General features: G+C 39.2%; 1 protein-coding gene across 1 annotated transcript in view; it reads right to left on the reverse strand.

The window, feature by feature from the left end:
* Window positions 1-24,049, reverse strand: part of LOC124798785 — a 129,366-nt gene that overhangs the window by 18,645 nt on the left and 86,672 nt on the right. Inside the window, exon 4 of the mRNA XM_047262314.1 lies at window positions 18,930-19,057. Within this exon, the coding sequence (XP_047118270.1) occupies window positions 18,930-19,057 (128 nt within the window). The remainder of the gene's footprint in view (window positions 1-18,929; window positions 19,058-24,049) is intronic.

Below are 24,049 nucleotides of genomic sequence, written 5' to 3' on the forward strand. Positions count from 1 at the left end.
GACACTGTTGCTCCTGGGGTATCGGCGAGGACCATTCGCAACCGTCTCCATGAAGCTGGGCTACGGTTCCGCACACCGTTAGGCCGTCTTCCGCTCACGCCCCAACATCGTGCAGCCCGCCTCCAGTGGTGTCGCGACAGGCGTGAATGGAGGGACGAATGGAGACGTGTCGTCTTCAGCGATGAGAGTCGCTTCTGCCTTGGTTCCAATGATGGTCGTATGCGTGTTTGGCGCCGTGCAGGTGAGCCCCACAATCAGGACTGCACACGACCGAGGCACACAGGGTCAACACCCGGCATCATGGTGTGGGGAGCGATCTCCTACACTGGCCGTACACCACTGGTGATCGTCGAGGGGACACTGAATAGTGCACGGTACATCCAAACCGTCATCGAACCCATCGTTCTACCATTCCTAGACCGGCAAGGGAACTTGCTGTTCCAACAGGACAATGCACGTCCGCATGTATCCCGTGCCACCCAACGTGCTCTAGAAGGTGTAAGTCAACTATCCTGGCCAGCAAGATCTCCGGATCTGTCCCCCATTGAGCATGTTTGGGACTGGATGAAGCGTCGTCTCACGCGGTCTGCACGTCCAGCACGAACGCTGGTCCAACTGAGGCGCCAGGTGGAAATGGCATGGCAAGCCGTTCCACAGGACTACATCCAGCATTTCTACGATCGTCTCCATGGGAGAATAGCAGCCTGCATTGCTGCGAAAGGTGGATATACACTGTACTAGTGCCGACATTGTGCATGCTCTGTTGCCTGTGTCTATGTGCCTGTGGTTCTGTCAGTGTGATCATGTGAAGTATCTGACCCCAGGAATGTGTCAATAAAGTTTCCCCTTCCTGGGACAATGAATTCACGGTGTTCTTATTTCAATTTCCAGGAGTGTAGTTTTACGGTAAAACGAAGAAAAGGATTCTTCTTTAACCCAAATTCCTTTTATTTATTTATTTATCTGTCTAATTATTTGTTATTTATGTAGCCTGATCAGGTTTTTGCCGTAAGGCCTTCTCTTACACCTGAGCAGGAACAACTGATACAAAAAAATTGCATAACAATCACATAACAATAATTTGCCTTAGTAATAAAACAATAATATCATTAATAATAATAATAATAATAGGCCCGGGAAAAGAATAGGCCTCCGGTATGTTCTGCCAGTCGTAAAAGGCGACGAAAAGAACAAACCACTAATAGGGCTAACCCCACTTTTAGTGTGATTAGTTGGTTCAGGACAGAACTAAAGAAGCCTCGGACAAGCGCCGTCATGGTCGGGGACGACGCTTGAACCCTATGCCCGCCCACAATGGTAAAGACACTGCTAGCCAACTGGAAAATGATTTAAATCCAAATAGAGGTGCTTTGCAGGATATGCTTCCTGCAACCACCCTAGAAGGAAAACAAAGACAGAGGATGAGATGGTCAGATGAAGTTAATCGACACCTCATGTTCTGTTATTACCAAGCAACAAACCTAGAAAACAACACAACTGGATACAGATCACAAGTATACACAACATTTATTACCAGATACCTAGAATTAAAATTTTTAACAGAACAACGACTAGCTGATCATATCCGTGTAATAATAAAAAATAACAGGATACCCCAGTCAGAATTAGAAAACATCAAACAACAAGTACAACAAATACTGGAACAAAATAATGTGCAATCAGAAGAAGAAGAAAATACAGTAATGGACTCAAACATCCCAGAGCAAACAAACAAAGAACAACACGCACCAATTAAACAATCAGAGGAAAACGAAATCTTAAGACAGCCACCAGAACAAGCACAAATAGAACACGAAGTGACACAGATGTTAGATATAGAAGAAAAATTTCAGTTAACATATATAGAATACAAAGACACAAATACAGACATTAGACCATTCTTGCATAGACCACCAAATAACCCACAAGTCGAAACAACAATAAAAACTATCAACACAATCATACACAACAAAATAAATGAAAACACAACTATGGAAGAGTTACAACTACTGGTTTATATAGGAGCACTCACTACACTAAATATACACACTAGGCAGAGATCAGAACCAACCAACACACAGAAGAAACCCACAAAACCAGCATGGCAACACAGGCTACAGATCAAAATAGAAAAACTGAGAAAAGACATCGGACAGCTAACACAATTTATAAGAAATGAAATATCGGAAAAAAAACGAAAAAGGTTAGATAAAATCTCACAACAAGAAGCGACAGAGCAATTAGACGAAAAGAAGCAGAAATTACAAGCATTAGCCAAACGACTCAGAAGATACAAAAAAAGTGAAAATAGAAGGAAACAAAACCAAACATTCAACACAAACCAAAAGAAATTTTACCAAACAATAGATAACACACACATTAAAATAAACAATCCACCAAACATAACAGACATGGAACACTTCTGGAGCAACATATGGTCAAACCCGGTACAACATAACAGGCATGCACGATGGATACAAGCAGAAACAGACACATACAAGATGATACCACAAATGCCTGAAGTGATAATTTTGCAACATGAAGTCACCCAAGCTATTAATTCTACTCACAATTGGAAAGCCCCTGGAAATGATAAAATAGCAAATTTCTGGTTAAAGAAGTTCACCTCAACACATTCACATCTAACTAAATTATTTAACAGTTACATTGCAGACCCATACACATTCCCTGACACACTTACACACGGAATAACATATCTGAAATCTAAAGATCAAGCAGACACAGCGAACCCAGCTAAATATCGCCCCATAACATGCCTACCAACAATATACAAAATATTAACTTCAGTCATTAAACAGAAATTAATGACACATACAACACAGAACAAAATTATAAATGAAGAACAAAAAGGCTGTTGCAAAGGAGCACGAGGATGTAAAGAGCAACTGATAATAGATGCAGAGGTGACATATCAAGCTAAAACTAAACAAAGGTCACTACACTACGCATACATTGATTACCAAAAAGCTTTTGATAGTGTACCCCACTCATGGTTACTACAAATATTGGAAATATACAAAGTAGATCCTAAATTGATACAGTTCCTAAACATAGTAATGAAAAATTGGAAAACCACACTTAATATCCAAACAAATTCAAATAATATCACATCACAGCCAATACAGATTAAGCGTGGAATATACCAAGGAGACTCATTAAGTCCTTTCTGGTTCTGCCTTGCTCTGAACCCACTATCCAACATGCTAAATAATGCAAATTATGGATACAATATTACTGGAACATACCCACACAAAATCACACATTTGATATACATGGATGATCTAAAACTACTGGCAGCAACAAATCAACAACTTAACCAATTACTAAAGATAACAGAAGGATTCAGCAATGATATAAGTATGGCTTTTGGAGCAGACAAATGTAAGAAAAATAGCATAGTCAAGGGAAAACACACTAAACAAGAAGATTACATATTGGATAACCACAGCGGCTGCATAGAAGCGATGGAAAAAACGGATACCTATAAATATCTAGGATACAGACAAAAAATAGGAATAGATAATACAAATATTAAAGAAGAACTAAAAGAAAAATATAGACAAAGACTAACAAAAATACTGAAAACAGAATTGACAGCAAGGAACAAGACAAAAGCTATAAATACTTATGCTATACCAATATTGACCTACTCATTTGGAGTAGTGAAATGGAGTAACACAGACCTAGAAGCACTCAATACACTTACACGATCACAATGCCACAAATATAGAATACATCACATACATTCAGCAACAGAAAGATTCACATTAAGCAGAAAGGAAGGAGGAAGGGGATTTATCGACATAAAAAAACCTACATTATGGACAGGTAGACAATTTAAGAAAATTCTTTCTAGAACGAGCAGAAACTAGCAAAATACACAAGGCAATCACTCATATAAATACATCGGCTACACCACTGCAATTTCATAACCACTTCTACAACCCTTTAGATCACATAACATCAACAGATACGAAGAAAGTAAATTGGAAAAAGAAAACACTTCATGGCAAGCACCCGTATCATCTAACACAGCCACACATCGATCAAGACGCATCCAACACATGGCTAAGAAAAGGCAATATATACAGTGTGACAGAAGGATTCATGATTGCAATACAGGATCAAACAATAAACACCAGGTATTACAGCAAGCATATTATTAAAGATCCCAATACCACAACGGATAAATGCAGACTTTGTAAACAACAAATAGAAACAGTAGATCACATCACAAGCGGATGTACAATACTAGCAAATACAGAATACCCCAGAAGACATGACAATGTCGCAAAAATAATACATCAACAGCTTGCCTTACAACATAAACTTTTAAAACAACACGTTCCTACATACAAGTATACACCACAAAATGTACTGGAGAATGATGAATACAAATTATACTGGAACAGAACCATTATAACAGATAAAACAACGCCACATAACAAACCTGACATCATACTCACCAATAAAAAGAAGAAATTAACACAACTAATCGAAATATCCATACCCAATACAACAAATATACAAAAGAAAACAGGAGAAAAAATTGAAAAATACTTCCAACTGGCTGAGGAAGTCATGAGACATGTGGCATCAGGATAAAGTTGACATCATACCAATTATACTATCAACTACAGGAGTCATACCACACAATATCCACCAGTACATCAATGCAATACAGCTACATCCAAACATATATATACAACTACAGAAATCCGTAATTATTGATACATCTACATCTACATCTACATCTACATTTATACTCCGCAAGCCACCCAACGGTGTGTGGCGGAGGGCACTTTATGTGCCACTGTCATTACCTCCCTTTCCTGTTCCAGTCGCGTATGGTTCGCGGGAAGAACGACTGTCTGAAAGCCTCCGTGCGCGCTCTAATCTCTCTAATTTTACATTCGTGATCTCCTCGGGAGGTATAAGTTGGGGGAAGCAATATATTCGATACCTCATCCAGAAACGCACCCTCTCGAAACCTGGCGAGCAAGCCACACCGCGATGCAGAGCGCCTCTCTTGCAGAGTCTGCCACTTGAGTTTATTAAACATCTCCGTAACGCTATCACGATTACCAAATAACCCTGTGACGAAACGCGCCGCTCTTCTTTGGATCTTCTCTATCTCCCCCGTCAGACCGATCTGGTACGGATCCCACACTGTTCAATTACCCGAAAGTTCATAAATGCAATATAACACATACCGTACAGTTAAAAGGAAGTGACGCTTGATCAAGGTCCGCGTCACTCCATTTTTAACCGGACTTAACGTCTGAGAAAGTGAAGGAAATAATAATAATACCCGTGGAGGCCCACAAAAGTATGCACCACAAAATGTACTGGAGAATGATGAATACAAATCATACTCACCAATAAAAAGAAAAATTTAACACAACTAATCGAAATATCCATACCCAATACAACAAATATACAGGAGAAAACAGGAGAAAAAATTGAAAAATACATCCAACTGGCTGAGGAAGTCAAGGACATGTGGCATCAGGATGAAGTTGACATTATACCGATTATACTGGCAACTACAGGAGTCATACCACACAATATCCACCAGAACATCAACGGAATACAGCTACATCCAAACTTATATATACAACTACAGATATCTGTAATTATTGATACTTGTTCAATTACCCGAAAGTTCCTAACTGCAATGTAACATATACCGTACAGTTAAAAGGAAATCACGCTTGATCAAGGTCCGCGTCACTTTCCATTCTTAACCAGACACAACGACTGAGAAAAGAAAGAAATAATAATAATAAAAGGATAGAGCCACAGAGAATGATAGTTATTGGATAAGCACAACTGAAGCCTCGTTTGGTATTATAAGGAGTGGAAGGGATAATGAAACAAGAGAGGATTGAGATGGAAGTGACAAGGAGGGGAAAAGTAGCGTGACAGGGACGGTTGACGAGAGTTAGATGCAGGCTAGTATGTGCAAGAGGTAGCTAACGTGGCAGAAAGTGGGCCGTTAGCTGTCTTTTGAAGTTTTCGATAGTATTTTAATTTCTATAATATTTTGAGGAAGGTTTTACCGAAGTCGCGTTTCTGATACAGAAAGTGATATACAGAATCATGCAGTGTTGCGATGTGATAAGGTGAGGACTTTACTTTGCTCAGAACGACTACTTCTGCATCGCTGTTCAGATAGTTGTGCAAGAGGTGAACATAAAAAACAAGGGGCGCAGCGGTTGAGAAAACGATAGAGAAAACACAGGGTACGATCATCTCTACGCTTATCGGTTCATAGCGACGATAATTGTCAGTAAACAGAAGCGATGTGGTCGAAATACTGTATATCACAAATACATCGCACACAAGCATTCATCGCCATTTACAGCGGACGTGAGTCCTCATAAGAACGTGCTTGGAGAATAGGATCACCATTACCAAGGCTATCGGTTCTAGGCGCTACAGTCTGGAAACGGGCGACCGCTACGGTCGCAGGTTCCAATCCTGCCTCGGGCGTGGATGTGTGTGATGTCCTTAGGTTAGTTAGGTTTAAGTAGTTCTAAGTTCTAGGTGACTGATGACCTCAGAAGTTAAGTCCCATAGTGCTCAGAGCCATTTGAACCAACCAAGACTGGAGAGAATCAATGACTACGGGTAACACTGAATGACCAACAAAAGCATAACGTTCTAAAAGTCAGAGCGTGGAATGTTAGAAGTTTGAACTTGGTGGGGAAGCTAGAGAATCTCAAAACGGAAGTGCAATCTGAAAATTGAAATGCTTAATCTACAGACAGTGGGGACAGTGAAGTGAAATGGAAAGAAGACAGGGATTTCTGGTCAGATGACTAAAGATCAATATTGGAATCAGCAGAGAATGGTATTGCGGGTACTAGGATTCGTTATAAATAGGACGGTAGGGCATAGAGTGAACAGTTCAGTGACAGGATTATAGTCGTCAGAATCTACGGCAATCACCGACACAGTGCTTCAGGTACACATACTGACGTCACAAGCAGAAGATGAAGATATAGAGAAAGTATATGAAGATATTGAGCGGACAAGACAGCACATAAAGGAAGATGACATGTAACAGTCGTGACGTATTGGAATGCGGTTGGAGTGGAAGGAGTAGAAAAAAGGGCTACCGTACAATATATACTTGGTACTAGGAATAAGAGAAGAGAAAGACTAATTGAGCTCGGCAGTAAATTACAGATAGTAGCAGCGAGTATCCTGTTCAAGAAACGCAAGGGGAGGCGGTATACCCAGGAGCAGATGTGGACTCAGATCACAATTTAGTAGTGATGAATTGTAGGCTGAAGTTTAAGACATTAGTCAGGAGGAATCAATACACAAATAAGTGGGATATGGAAGTACTGAGGAATGAAGAGATAAGTTTGAACTTCCCTAAGACTATAGATACAGAAGTAATGAATAGCTCAGTAGGCAGTTCAGTAGAAAAGGAATGGACATCCCTAAAAACGGTAAACAAAGAAGTTGGAAAGTAGAACACAGGTACATAAATGGTAAATGAGAAGAAACCATGGACTGCTGAAGAAATACTTCAAATAGTCGATGAAAGAAGGAAGTACAGAAATCTTCAGGGATATTCAGGAATACAGAAATACAAGTCGCTGAGGAAGTGAAGGGACAGGAAGTGCAGAGAAGCTAAGATGAAATAGCTGCATGAAACATTTGAAGAAATGGAAAAAGAAATGATAGAAAGACTGGTTCAGCATATAGAAAAGTCAAAACACCTGTTGGTGACATGAAAAGCATGGGTGGTAACATAAAGAGTGCACCCGGAATTCCGTTGTTAAAAGCAGAGGAAACAGCGGATAGGTGGAAAAAGTACATTTAAGACCTGTATGAGGGGGAAGATTTGTCTGATAGGACAGAAGAAGAAACAATAGTCAATAAAGAAGACATAGGTGATCCAGTATTAGAATCAGAATTTGAAGGACCTTTGGAAGACTTAAGATTAAATAAGGGAGAAGGGATTGACAGCATTCCATCAGAATTTCCAGAATCACTGGGGGAAATGGCAACGAAACAACTATTCACGTTGGTATGTAGTAGGAATGAATCTCGTGATATACCATATGACTTTCGGAAAAACATCATTCGTACAATTCCGAAGATTGCAAGAGCCTAAAAGTGCGAGCAACAAGTGCGCAATCAACTTAACAGCTCATGCATACAATTTAATGACAAGAATATTATACAGATAAATGGAAAAGAACATTGAGAATGTGTTAAATGACGATCAGTTTGGCTTTAGGAAATGTAAAGGCACGAGAGAGGCAGATCTGACGTTGCGGTTGATAAGGGAAGCAAGACTAAAGAAAAATCACGATACATTCACAAGATATGTCTACCTGGAAAAAGCGTGCGACAGTGTCAAATGGTGCAAGATGTTCGAAATTCTGCGAAAGATAGGGGTAAGCTTTAAGGGAGAGACGGGTGATATACAACATGTACAAGAGCCAAGAGGGAATAATAAGAGTATACGACCAAGATCAAGTGCTAGGTTTAAAAAAGTGTAAGATAAGGATGTAGTCTCTTGCCCCTGCTGTTCAGTGTATCCATCGAAGAAGCAATGATAGAAATAAGAGAAAGGATCAAAGGTGGAATTAAAATTCAAGGCGAAAGGCTATCAATGATAAGTATCGGTGATGAAATTGGGATCCTCAGTGAAAGTAAAGAAGAATTACAGAATGTACCAAATAGAATGAACAGTCCAATGGGTTTAGAATATTGACTGACAGTAAATCTAAGAAAGACGAAAATAATAAGAAATAGCGGAAATGAGATTAGCGAAAAACTTAACATAAGAATTGATGATCGCAAAGTAGATGAAGTTAAGGAATTCTGCTACCTACGCGGCAAAATAACCAATTACAGACGGAGCAAGGAGGGCATCAAAAGCAGTAGACTAGCACTGGCAGAAAGGGTATTTCCAGATAAGAAAATCTTCTGCTATAAAACATAGGCCTTAATTTGAGGAAGAAATTTCGGAGAATGTACGTTTGGAAAACAGCATTGTATGGTAGTGAAACATGGACTGTGTGGAAACCGGAAAACAAGAGAACTAATCATTTGAGATGTGATGCTACAGAACAATGTTGAAAACTAGGTTGTCTAATACGGTAAGGAATGAGGAGATTCTGCCCAGACTCAGGGAGAAAAGAAGTGTAAAGAAAATACAAGAAGAAGGAACAGGATGATAGGACATCTGTTAAGACTCGAGGGAATAATTTCCACAGTACTCAGGGAGCAGTAGAAGGTAAAAACTGTAGAGGAAGACAGAGACAGGAATATATTCAGAAAATAGTTGAGGACATAGGTTGCAAGTGCTAGTCTGAGACAGAGAGGTTGAAACAGGAGAGGAATTCGTGGCGCTTTTCATCAAACCACTAAGAAAACGGATGACTCAAAAAAATAGTAAAATATTAGGCTGTGACCCCTGCTGCTAGTCTTGCTGCTCGAGTCAAATATTCTGAATGAAAATTGTAATTTATGTTAGCAGGTTGCCCTTTTGGAGGCCCTGATGATGTTGTATGGTACATTATACTATTTCGGTGTGAATAACAAGTTAAATTTGAACTGCAACAACGTTTTGCTCTTGTATGTGGAAACTGATGACCGAATTTGTTGTTGGGAGTATTGTGTGGAACTTTATATTGCCTGTTGAGCTTCTCCGAAACATATTATTCCTTTATTTGTGTTTATAAAACATTGATGTGGATCTAATGCATATTCCTGTTTGGAAGTTGTATATGAGAATTTCGTTGCTAGTTGTGTTTGTGCTGCAGACCACTCATGTGGCTATGCAGTGCATCCGGTACTAGCTCATGGTCTCAGTATTTTCACTTAAATTCGATATTAGAGCACTTTTTATTTGTTTCAACGGTAAGGGAAGCATTGAATATAAGTACCACAGTTTACTTATTAGTGAAGAGAAACTGTAGGTACAGGAAAGGTTCTCGAAGTAATATAGTGTGTATCTTGACTGTGAGGCTTCCATAGTGGAATTTATATTCACTTTTGCACATCTTTAGGGTGACAAGTGTATTGGAATTGATTATTTCAGTGATTTTGCTTTTTTTATGGAAAGAGTATACTGAACTTTGAAAATTTTTGCTGCCTGTTCTGGTTTAAGGTGCAACTGGGTTTTTTATGTTTCGTTACGGTCCTAACACTGCTTATCTGATGCTCGTGTGTAGTGTATTTGTTTTGTAAGTATTAGTTTATTGTTTTCTTGTATTTGGAGACGTTGGGTCTTGGAGATATTTCTGAATTCATTTATTTTCTCAAGCACACTGCAGGTTCTTAAAGAACAATATATGATACTGCTGCCTTACCTTGTTACCTTTGAGGTGTTGCACAGAGGCTGTGGTAGCACAAAGGAACATTGTTTCATAACCATCATTTCCTTCAATCATAAATACTGCACCTGATTGTCGTCTACTGAAACATTCTTAGCAGAATTTCTTCATTGATTTATTTTTTTATCACTGATTACCAAGTGAAAACGAGTGTTCCAAAACACAGGGAGAGCAGATGTAGCAGTTGGGAATGAGGATCTAACCTCGCAATACAAATTAGTATTACTGATACTATGAGCTCTTCAGCAAATCAAGACAGAATGTTATGTCTGTGGATACTAGTAGCTTATTGGATAGTCAAGTGTGGACAGGGCTGCTGTTTGTAGTTCCTGTGTTGCAAGTAAGGAAGTAAGCTGTGTTAGTGTAAATAGAGATACAGGTGGACCTGAAGTAGTGACTCCACTTGAATTCACTAGCAGACGTGAAGTTTTATCAGATAATGCTGTGCCCACTGCAATCTGCAACGTTCAACTGATCAGTAGAACGTTGTTTGAACTCCAAAAGTGTGATGACTAGCGTAAAAGAATTGAAGGCTTTTGTCCAAGAACAAAAGGCTAGTACTGATAGAGCAAGTACGAGGTGCATTCAAGTTATAAGGCCTCCGGTTTTTTTTCTCCGGACTGGAAAGAGATAGAAACATGCGCATTGTTTTAAAATGAGGCCGCGTTCATTGTCAATACGTCCCAGATATGGCAGCACCGTACGGCAGATGTAATTTTACCACCAGCGGCGAGAATGGGAACTGTTCTAAATACTTAAAATGGCGACGTTTTCCTTTCTTGAACAGCGTGCAATCATTCGTTTTCTGAATTTGCGTGGTGTGAAACCAACTGAAATTCATCGACAGTTGAAGGAGACATGTGGTGATGGAGTTATGGATGTGTCGAAAGTGCGTATGTGGGTGCGACAGTTTAATGAAGGCAGAACATCGTGTGACAGCAAACCGAAACAACCTCAGACTCGCACAAGCCGGTCTGACGACATGATCGAGAAAGTGGAGAGAATTGTTTTGGGGGATCGCCGAATGACTGTTGAACAGATCGCCTCCAGAGTTGGCATTTCTGTGGGTTCTGTGCACACAATGCTGCATGACGACCTGAAAATGCGAAAAGTGTCATCCAGGTGGGTGCCACGAATGCTGACGGACGACCACATGGCTGCCCGTGTGGCATGTTGCCAAGCAATGTTGACGCGCAACTACAGCACGAATGGGACTTTCTTTTCGTCGGTTGTGACAATGGATGAGACGTGGATGCCATTTTTCAATCCAGAAACAAAGCGCCAGTCAGCTCAATGGAAGCACACAGAATCACCGCCACCAAAAAAATTACGGGTAACCGCCAGTGCTGAAAAAATTATGGTGTCCATGTTCTGGGACAGCGAGAGTGTAATCCCTACCCATTGCGTTCCAAAAGGCACTATGGTAACAGGTGCATCCTACGAAAATGTTTTGAAGAACAAATTCCATCCTGCACTGCAACAAAAACGTCCGGGAAGGGCTGCGCGTGTGCTGTTTCACCAAGACGACGCACCCGCACATCGAGCTAACGTTACGCAACAGTTTCTTCGTGATAACAACTTTGAAGTGATTCCTCATGCTCCCTACTCGCCTGACCTGGCTCCTAGTGACTTTCGGCTTTTTCCGACAATGAAAGACACTCTCCGTGGCCGCACATTCACCAGCCGTGCTGGTATTGCCTCAGCGATTTTCCAGTGGTCAAAACAGACTCCTAATAAAGCGTTCGCCGCTGCCATGGAATCATGGCGTCAGCGTTGTGAAAAATGTGTACGTCTGCAGGGCGATTACGCCGAGAAGTAACGCCAGTTTCACCGATTTCGGGTGAGTAGTTAATTAGAAAAAAAATCGGAGGCCTTAGAACTTGAATTCACCTCATAAGCGGGGGCAGATTAGTTTTACAGAACAATAGACTAGTGTAAATGAATTAAAACTACAAATCCGAAATTTGGACAGGAAGTTTGAAGTCATTGGGGAGCATACTTAAAACAGGTTTAATACACTAACAGATCAGACGAAGGGACAATTACAGTCTAAACTTGATGGAAGGATCTGTACTATTGATAACAAGCTTGATTTTGTACAAGTAAATTAAATTAAATTATGGGAAGCGGTGGAAGATCAGAAAAGTACTTTTCAAGTTGATTTGAGTACCTTACAGGACGAACATGCAAACGATAGCAGTTTTCAGGTAGGTTAGGTGCTGTTTCAAGTCAAGACTTTAAGCACAGCTGTCTGTTACTGCTGAGAGGAGCTACGTTTGGGGGGTGCCAGTTGATGTAGGTGATTCAGAGGGGATCACAACTATTCAGGAAAAGGCTGCGGCTGAATCCGCTGAAAATACAGTAGGGGACAATAATGTACCAACAGGATAGTGTGCCTAGAAACAAGTGATGTTTTTTGGTCGATACTTGAGTCAACTGACTAATTTTAGAATCACTGAAACAATGTTCATTTGTAATGATCATGAACTACACATTTTCTGTATAACATATTGAAGCTAATTGGCGCATATTGTTAATTCCTTAGGTGCTGTAACTCAGGGTTACTTGGATCCTGAGGATTACTTGACCCAAAATTTTTGAGTGAATTAAGCCGTTTTTGGCAGCGGTTTGTTGAAATATGCGGTGAAGTTCTTAGGTCGTGCACCAAGTGGCAGCATTCAGCAGTCTCTGGCACACTCCAGTGGAGTACCATCTGGTGAGCAAGATGTATAAGACGGCGAAATACCCTCAGACTTCAACAACAATATAATAATTCCTATCCCAAAGAAAGCAGGTGTGAAAATTACCGAGCTATCAGTTTAATAAGTGACGGCTGCAAAATACTAACGCGAATTCCTTACAGACGAATGAAAAAACTGGTAGAAGCCGACCTCAGGGAAGATCAGTTTGGATTCCGTATGACTTATCTTAGAAGATAGATTAAGGAAAGGCAGACCTACGTTTTATGGACTTAGAGAAAGCTTTCGACAATGTTCACTCGAATACTCTCTTTCAAATTCTGAAAGTGGCAGGGGTAAAATACAGGGAGCAAAAGCATTCATGGACTTAGAGACAGCTTTCGACAATGTTGACTGGAATACTCTCTTTCAAATTCTGAAAGTGGCAGGGGTAAAATACAGGGAGCGAAAGGCTATTTACAATTTGTACAGAAACCAGATGGCAGTTATAAGAGTCGAGGGGCATAAAGGGGAAGCAGTGATTGGGAAGGGAGTGAGGCAAGGTTGTATCCTATCCCCAATGTTATTCAATCTGTATATTGAGCAAGCAGTAAAATAAACAATAGAAAAATTCGGAGTAGGAATTAAAATCCATGAAGAAGAAATAAAAACTGTGAGGTTCGCCGATGACATTGTAATTCTGTTAGAGACAGCAAAGGACCTGGAAGAGCAGTTTAACGGAATGGACAGTGTTGAAGGGAGGATATAAGATGAACATCAACAAAAGCAAAACGAGAATAATGGAATGTAGTCCCATTAAATGAGGTGATGCTGAGGGAGTTGGATTAGGAAATGAGACAGTTAAAGTAGTAGATGAGTTTTGTTATTTGTGGAGCAAAATAACTGATGATGGTCGAAGTAGAAAGGATATAAAATGTATACTGGCAATGGCAAAAAAAGCGTTACTGAAGAAAAATTTGTTAACATCGAGTATAGATTTAAGTGTCAAGAAGTCGTTTCTGAAAGTATTTGTATGGAGTTTCGCCACGTTTGGAAGTGAAACGTGGATGATAAATAGTTTAGACAAGAAGAGAACAGAAGCTTTCGAAATGTGGAGCTACAGAAGAACGCTGAAGATTAACTAATGAGGAGGTATTGAACAGAATTGGGGAGATGAGAAATTTGTGGCACAACTTGGCTAGAAGGCATGTTCTGAGGCATCAAGGGATCACCAGTTTAGCAGTGAAGGGCAGCGTGGAGAGTAAAAATCATAGAGGGAGACCAAGAGATGAATACAGTAAGCAGATTCAGAAGGATATAGGTTGCAGTTGGTACTGGGAGCTGAAGCACCTTGCACAGGATAGAGTAGCATGAAGAGCTGCATCAAATCAGTCTCTGGACTGAAGACCACAACAACAACAACAACAACATGTTAATGGTATATCACACGAATTGTTATTTTTGTCTTACAGCTTCTTTGTAAAATGAGTAAAAAACGGAAGTGTACAGTGTTATTCTATAAACAGATTAACTAATGAGGAGGTATTGAACAGAATTGGGGAGATGAGAAATTTGTGGCACAACTTGGCTAGAAGGCATGTTCTGAGGCATCAAGGGATCACCAGTTTAGCAGTGAAGGGCAGCGTGGAGAGTAAAAATCATAGAGGGAGACCAAGAGATGAATACAGTAAGCAGATTCAGAAGGATATAGGTTGCAGTTGGTACTGGGAGCTGAAGCACCTTGCACAGGATAGAGTAGCATGAAGAGCTGCATCAAATCAGTCTCTGGACTGAAGACCACAACAACAACAACAACAACATGTTAATGGTATATCACACGAATTGTTATTTTTGTCTTACAGCTTCTTTGTAAAATGAGTAAAAAACGGAAGTGTACAGTGTTATTCTATAAACAGTACTTTATGTAACTTCTGTATAAATGTTTAACAATAAATCACCTTTGAAATGTTATCCGTCAAACTGTATGGCTGGTGCACAGATAACCAAACGCAACGGCTACTTCGACTCATTGCTGACTTGGTTCCATCTAACCGTTAGGTATGTGTTTCCATAATTTACATAAAAATGAAACACTTGTTACCGATTATGTCAAGGTATTTTCGATTTGAACCTAATAGCTACTACATTTGAAACTGTTTAGGTTTTTTCTTTATGGGTTCAATGTGCAGATGTTTGCATGGAAGCCGCAAGGATGATAATTTTGTGGATGAAAAACTAGAAAAAAAGGTAGGTCCAAATCTTAAAAATGTCGAACATGACAACCACAGTAAAAGGGAAGAATAATACCAAGAACACGAAGAAACCGTGAAAAATGTCGACACTGCGTCAGAAGATGCTGGTGATTTGAGCCTCCAATTATCAAGAGAAAGTTACTTTAGTTTGTTTAACGGTTAGGAAGAAACGTGTCACCTGAGGGACCTAGATTTTCCATCTACCAGTAGCACCATAGACGAAGAACCTAAAAAGAGCACTACAAAAACCGCGAAGAAAAAAGGAGACAGTGGTTAAAAATGGAGTAGTCTCAGACAGTCAGTAGCCGCTCTGTAGTAGTTTTATTGGAAAATATAGAATTTCTTGGGATTATGTCAAGTGTAGGCAACAGAGCTGTCGTCGATTGTTGGCATCAAACAGAAAAAGTTCTGGAAGTTGCCTAGACAAAAAGGCATCCTACATCACAAATATTGCGATGTTAAGGAGAAAATTAGCTATCAACAACATATCAAAATGTGGTTATTCTACGTTCCATCAATCAAAGACTATGTTTAGAGTCGGTTAAGTTGCTGTAATTTGATTCAGAACACTACTTTTTCACTATTTTATTGTGTCATTAATAGAATTTTTCGAATAAAGCTATTTTGTAAATGTACATCTACGTATTATTTAAAGGTCCTACATCTTACTTGAACCAGACACATGTTTGCAATGCTTTTCCATACGAAAACAGAATATGAGTTCAAGAAACCCAGCCTAAAGGCTGCTTTATCCAAGTTTTGTTTTATTTTTTTAAAATAGTGAGATACAAGAATGGATCATAATTCTCACAAACATTAAGTTTAGAAGTTGTAGATTAAGAATGAAACAATTACCAGTACCAACATTTCATATTTGTGGTTCAACAAGAATATGTATCCGAAATATATAACAACTGGGTCCAAGTAACCCTTTTTTATGGCACAGAATTTACAGTGAGTAAATATTATATATTTTGAAACTTATTTATTTGACATCTGGACAGTTGGGACAGATGTCTTTGGTTGTGCACCATTTTCTACAATGAAATATAAGAAGCCTTTTTTTACCATTGAACATGTGATATTTGCAAATGTACTATGTCTCCATAATGTCTTCACAATCTTCACTGTCTTTAAAACAGAAATTTGTGTTACTTTCCAATAGCTTCCATTTCCAATTGTGTTTAACATATCACTGGTTTTTGATAATACTTCTGTTTAAGTTCATTTCACTAACTGATTATTAGTGTCTAGTAAAGAAATAATGTAACAGACAGACTGTTGTTGTTGTGGTCTTCAGTCGAGAGACAGGTTTGATGCAGCTCTCCATGCTGCTCTATCCTGTGCAAGCTTCTTCATTTCCCAGTACCTATTCCAACCTACATCTTTCTGAATCTGTTTAGTGTATTCATCTCTTGGTCTCCCTCTACAATTTTTACCCCCCACGCTGCCCCCCAATACTAAATTGGTGATCCCTTCATGCCTCAGAATATTCCCTTCCAACCGATCCCAGACAGACTATTAATGCAATATTCACAAGGTTTTCGTACATCAGCAATATTAGTTTTCAAATGAGTCTTTGGTCTTAGGTACGTGACCATGCTGTAATTAGAACATTTCACATTCCAAAAAAACTCTTAATTTTCCAGAGTAATTTCGGTAATCTGAGGAAAAATACAACAGAAAAAGCGAATGCCATCGTTGAAAAATGGGGTAAAAATATATTACACTTCTACTAAAGTTCTGGCCTGAGTCTGATATGTGCTTCAAGGTACGAAACTCTTCCCTATCTGTTAAACAAGAACTGAGCAATGAATATAATATAACACAATTTACAAAAAAATTACGGCGTGATCTATGTGTTAATGTGATTCAAGAGTAGTAGATATATCAGCTAAAAGTGAGACATTACTAGGCAGAAAGTAGAATATAAAGCTTTAATTCCTAGTGAGCTCTCAACTACTGTCACTCCTAACATTGAAAATGAGTTCAGTTTCCTGAATATTGTATGAACAATGGTTAAAACTTCATCACAAATCATGAGCATTTTGAAGTCTGTAACAAGTTTGTTCCTGTTGCCGTATAGGTGTGTCAGATTCTATTTACTATGATAACAACAATAACAACGGAATGCCAATATGTTTGAGAGTTGGTGGGTATGACGTCAGAAGATTTCAACATGCACTGATTCATGTATCAGTTAATGACCTCCGACAGGTGGGAGATGTGGAACCCAATTCGAATAGAGTTCTATGTGAATGTCATTGGTTTTACACTGGTTTTTTAGTGTATCTCATTGAGAGAAAATGTGGAGATATTATGATTGCTGGTGTTAATACATCCACTGAGGCTAAGTTTTGTGTGTTTGCTTAACCCTATTTAAGCCCTGTCAGTAACCAGACAGCTTCTACATCTACTGTTGCGTATATCTTCTCACGACTTATGATCGTTTCTGTATCAACACGGCATTCTCATGCGTTTTATGTCACAGTCCTTCATAAATGGCTCATATATAATGTGAGGAACATTTGGAGTATTTCCTTTTGCGCGCTGTGAGATGAGATAGTGTAGAGTGACTTTTTAATTTTGAGGATTGATAAGATAGTGTACAGCGACGTTACACGTGATAGCTTCCTTAGGAATGTGCTATGTTTGTTGTACCTTTTCGTACTTTTGCTTTATTCATTGGTGGCACGACTATCCATATGGTTTATGTACAGTTAATTCTTCTTGCTGTAACTTGTGAGAATATGTAGTGACGTATATTAACTTGTTTTATTCATTGGTGACATTATTTTTATACAGTTTGTACAAATTCCTCTTGCCCCAACTTGTGTGAATGTCTAGCGAGGCTTCATATGGTGGTTGAAATTTGATGATTTGCAAGGGCTTCTTTTCCTCATCTTTCCTTTGATGAATAGTTTCAAATAGTGTTACTTGATTCATTGAATAGTGAATGATAAAGTGAGATGGTACAGGATGACGACCTTGTTTTTTGGTGTGAGTGTGTAACAAAGCCATACGATCTTGCATGTGTACTGCTCTTTTATGTTGGCAAGGTAGTTTTTACTTTGTAACAGATTATCTGTCAGTCTGTGTGACATCGCAGAGATCTTCAGATGTGGAATATGTTTTTCATGAGTAATAAGAAAGTGAGATTAAACATGATTTTTTTGTAAATAAAATGATGTGAGGCAGTACTGTAAGGGGCATATTTATACTGACTGTGTATATGGCGTGTGCAGTGAGCATACGATCACCCCATATGTAACAGAACATATTTCATCGTTTATTTTCTCTGCCGTTAGAGAGCAATTTTAATGGCCAGTAGTGTAGATTGTCATACCATTAGCAAGCGAACAACCGACCAGATTTGCCATTTGTGAGATGTTCGTTCCGATGTGCCAGGCCTTAGCAGTTTCCCATTTAAGTCTCTTATGTCAGTGGATTTCCCTATTTGTGTTCTACAGCGTAGCTTGCGTGATTCTCAGATAATACCTGCTCCGTTTCCCTTCCCATATCGCGTGCTTGCAACGCCGCCAGTAGCCTTCACTATCTAACTGGGCAGAGCTCATAGTGACTTCGCTCATCAGTACAACTGTGTGACTTACCTTTTCTTCGAGTATCAGAACAGTTAAAGTACTTTCGATGCTCTTGACTGCAAGTGAGAGGATGTGTGCGTGGTCACTCAAATCACGGGATGTCTGCTGCTTCAAGTTGCGAACGATGTCGTCAACACCTGAAAGAGAAGAGCCTCCATTCTTTCAGCCATTTAGCCAGTTCTGACGGGACAGAAGTTATATTACATTAAAAGGTGTTTTAGGCGTATCACAAAGAGAGACATGAATTCGCAGTTGCGAATATGGACAACCATAAGTTGTATAATGGAATGACGATAGTGACAATTTATCCCGCCACTGGGCTCGAACCCCGGATTGTCCGCTTATTGCGATCGGTCACTTAAAGTTTTTTTTTCTCTACTGCTTGTTGTTTTTTCTGCCCCTGGACAGGAAAGGGAAAACTACAAAAAAAATCTACCTGCCACCGCCACTTGTGTCCTAACAAAAAAAATAAAATGCACCTCTTCAGGCGTTGGCGCGTATCTAGTCCTATCCCAAAACAAATAACCTATTACTACAAGGGTTGGGAAAGGAAGAAAGTAGGGGGGGAAGAACACAGAGTGTGGCGATGGAAAGGTAAGTAGTTGTGAATGGGCCCTTTTTTAGTTTTTTATTGCATTTTTTGTTTTTTTTGCGTTTTGCTGTATATATTTTATTTTCTTTCATTTCTTTATTTTTTTTAAATTTTTTTAAAATTAAATTAGTCTATAATAGAGTTCCAAAAGTCGCTAGCGCCTTCCGATTGGCAGAACATCCAAACGTGTCTTCTCGAAAATTTAGTGGAGATTCCTTTTGAGTGCGTTCAGAGCATTATGTCGGCAAAAAAGTATCAGAATCTCATGGCTTGGACGTTCCAGCTGGAAGGCGGGTTATGGAAGATGCTCCATAGAAAATTAGAAAAGAACTGCTTGTATCTGGGGTTGCGGAAAGGGCACAGTGTCGAACGTTCAGGTATATTCAATAATCTATTTCTGATTTCTCTACCATTTGGCCATCCGAATACGACTCTGTCCAGACCTAACCTCACTTATGTAGCCAACCACGTGTCTGCAACCTGTACTCGCGCATCCTTTACGTATATTCCCGTACAGGCGAGACAGTTTACTTGAAAGTCGCTTGCCCGGTATCCACAGATAAATTCGATATTACAGCGCCTGTAATGCATCTCGGAACGAAGATCAGTCCGTAATTCGGAACAACATAAGCACTGCAATATCGTATGTAGCGCAAAAGATGTTCTTGTGAACCTAATCCTAAACTGCTGTTCCTGGCATTTGACACCGCGGCCATCGTAATTGCTTTGTTATAGCATAATTTGCGGCCAGAAGCGTACACTTGACTCTCTCCACGCCATCTAGCGTCTACATTCACGCATTACACTAAAACGGAACTTACCTGAGGACAATGGCACGAAAACAGATTTTTCTTGTTACGTAACACTGCAGTCTGACATGCGCTAGGTACAACTCAAATGAAAATGGCACGTGGATTTACCAGCATTTATTATGACTTTGCGCAGATATCCATAAATAGATCTTGGGAAGACGTGAGACATGCAGCGCTTCGAAGCTCCGAACAAATTAGTACGATACACGGGGTAGCAGACATTCTTCGGCTTATGGTTTCGCTAGGATCTTACCTGTGCTCCTTATATTTCCCACGTCACGCATAATGATTACGCTCAGTTATACCCCTGGTTAGCTCAATCCTGAGGCAGCACGTTTTCCACATAAGTCAGCGTCTTTGGTAACGCTCTGCCCGATGTTAAGTCAACAGGGTAGTTTTTCACGATTAAATTTATTATATCACGGCACATATGTCAACTTCCTCATTGCCTAGTATCCCAAGTTTGTATACGTTCACTAAATGCACAACATTAACGAAATTGTTTTATTACACTGGTCCTTGCCAGTCTACCATTAACAATACGTGTTAAGTTTGTATTATAATCAATTGTAATAGTCTAGACGGCTGGAAGTTGGAAATTGGCTGAGTCTTCTGTGTGTACGACAACAAACATCTATTGCTGTAACCTTCGCTACGTTACTAGAATTTGGTCGACCTTCTTGCTTGAAGCAAGGTACAGCCAGTTAGCATCATGTGGTAAGTGTCTGGTAGTAAAAGAGAAAACTTTCCAGTGCACGTCCGGTCGTTTAAGAGAGGATTGCAAATCCGTAGCAGGTACCACCATCAACTTCAGTGTGAAATACTATGATAGCTGCTGCATGTGTCTTTGGATTGCAAATTTTTCAACTTAGTCCCCATCTAGTATGGCCCAAATTTGAAATCAGTGGTGGCTTGTAGCCACTGACAATTATCTGGCAAATGGTGGATCCAAGTTCACTACAGTATTTCTGCTTCTATTAGCATATACCTTCACCCGTGTCGGGTTTCGATGTTACTGACACGCACTTCATTTATCGCTGAAGTCAGTAAAGAAACCGTATATCGCATTGTTCACTGGCACTTCCAGTGTTAAGCATAACTGAAGCGCACGTAATGTGCCCTGGTTTCGAAACAATCATGCCATCTTACTGAGTAAGGTGCGGCAATGGAAAGACAATGGATCCATATTCGGTTGGACGGTAGTAGAATGGCACAGCGCTTTCAGCGCAGTTACACCCTGACCTGAACTTTGGTGATGTTGTGTGTGGTCATTGACCTTGAATTAACGCCATGACACACACACACACACACACACACACACACACACACACTTACCTTCCAACATACACACTCTGTGTATCTCATGTGTCACTGTGTTAATGCCATGTGCGAAACACGTAAGAGGTGTAACACACTGTACTTCTGTGTCTAAAATATATGTCAAGAAATATGTCAGCAACACACACAATATTTGAGTCAATGTCGGTGTATGGCGGTTGTGTTATTACATCTCAAATGACGCCTAAAACATGAGTGTGAACTGCCAAATTGATTGCCACAACGCTGTTTCCACATCTAAATTGTCTGTAATGTTTATCAGAATACATAAAGATATTGGCAATTCGATCTTAAGCTTACTTCTGGTTACGTTAACGCTGGTACATAGATAAAACTATATTAATGTAACGTTTTTGGAAAATCTTCAGTAGTGCTTCACCTCAATAAGTATCTTTTAGTGGATGAAGAAAATGATGCAAAATATTCTATACTAGAAAAGTATAATCGTTGTTATCAACAGGCTAATGTAGCTTCTTTATTACATTTTATACCAGATAAAACTGCGCTAGCATACTTATCCATCAACTCATACATTTTGACGAAATATTTAGTGTTTCATATCACTTAAACAACACGTTTACGACTTATACAAGCATAGCGTCGTAACGCAACACATACGAGCTGTAAACACACAGCAAGCCCAAAGATTTTTCGAGGGTTTTCAGTAATGCCTCACCTCACGAAGCACAATTTTAGGTCTGAAGAAGACAGTGCACCATCTTCTACACTAGAAAATTGTAGTTGTTACCAGTGACTGATTAATATATCTTTTTCATTACAATATATCTTAGACATAAATGTTGTTGCATGGTTATCCACTGATATAACATTTTCATGACACAATATTACAATTACCCATACTAAAATGGTGTGGTTTGACAAGATGTTTAATTTATTGTATCACTTAAACTGTGTAATTTTGTAATACGCAAGTGTAACTTTGTACGTACAAAATGGGAAGTGTAAGCACACGAAATTGCCACACAATCTACAACACGATGGACTACATCCCACATACACACAGAGAACTTCAGCATTTCGAAAACAAGGCCTTTCAACAAATGGTGTGGAACATACGAGTATGTTTGCGAAGTGGCAAAACACTGGGATAGGTGCATTGTATTCAAAGGACACTACTTTGAGAAGGGACATCCAAGTTATGAGGGTGAGTAAAGGTATTTAGTGGAAAAATCACCATAATTCTTTATTGAACAGCCCTCCTATACTGAAGGACAGACGGGAAAGACATTAGGAGCATTTATTGGCCAGACCTGAGGTTACGTTATTCCAATACGAAGGAAAATGCGGTGTAATTATCTACTCATCTGGCGCAAAAAAGTCTTACTATTTATTTGTCTATTTAGTTATTGTTTAAAAAGAAACAATGAAGTTAAATTAATTTAAATAATTACTTAATATAATGAATGTTATTGGTGTTGAACTGTTTTTAGCTGCTGCTCTGGAAAGCTCAGTTGTTATAATAGCATCATTGCTCTAGTGTAGCAGTGTGCAAACATCAATTGCAATGAATTCTCACAGTTACATGGTGCATAGCTGAGTAATAAATCTGTTGATCGCTTACTAAATCTGTACATCACAGAATTAATACCTTGTGATGTTTGTGAGGTTAATCAGTAGATGACTGTTGAGCAAAGTCTTTGAAATGTTACTTGAAAAGGATAATAAAATACTAATATTATGTAAGAGAAGTGCTGTTCTTTCCTGTAATAACATGGTTGCATTGATAAGAATTTTGTTTTAATTTAAATTGCAGCCACACTGGTAGAACTCACAAAATATGTATTGCAATTACCAGGTCTACCTGCTGAATTGTATTGGAGCTTTCAGGTATGAACTGCGGACACTAGTGAAGTTGCATCAGGAATGTTGTATATGTTCAGCGTACTTATAGTAGAATGGCAAGGGAGCTATACTGAAAATGAGAGAATTTATATACTGAAAGAAGTATTTGAAACAATGATTACATTTCATTATTACAATTACGTATGCTGACAACGGTCTTACACAAACAAAAATAGATCATCACTAGTTACAGAATGTACCTACATTCACCTACAGGCTTAAGGAAAATCTGTTGGAATGCATAGGCTTAATAGCAAAATGTATGTATGATACTCATATAATCAGAAGCAATGACACAAAGATACATGATTCTGCGATTATAGTACTGAGAACATATACTCTTATTGCAAACAAACTTTTGATACTGAAGAGACCAATTTACAACTGATCTAGTTTTTGAGTTGTCTGAGCGAATCAGAAGTTTACATGGTATTTGCTTCGTCTTAGATGGGTCGTATACAATGATTCATCTACGACGATCATTAGCATGGCATTTTGAATCCTGTACAAATCATTAATATGTT

This window comes from Schistocerca piceifrons, chromosome 5 (assembly GCF_021461385.2).
Source record: "Schistocerca piceifrons isolate TAMUIC-IGC-003096 chromosome 5, iqSchPice1.1, whole genome shotgun sequence".
Taxonomy (NCBI): Eukaryota; Metazoa; Arthropoda; class Insecta; order Orthoptera; family Acrididae; genus Schistocerca; species Schistocerca piceifrons.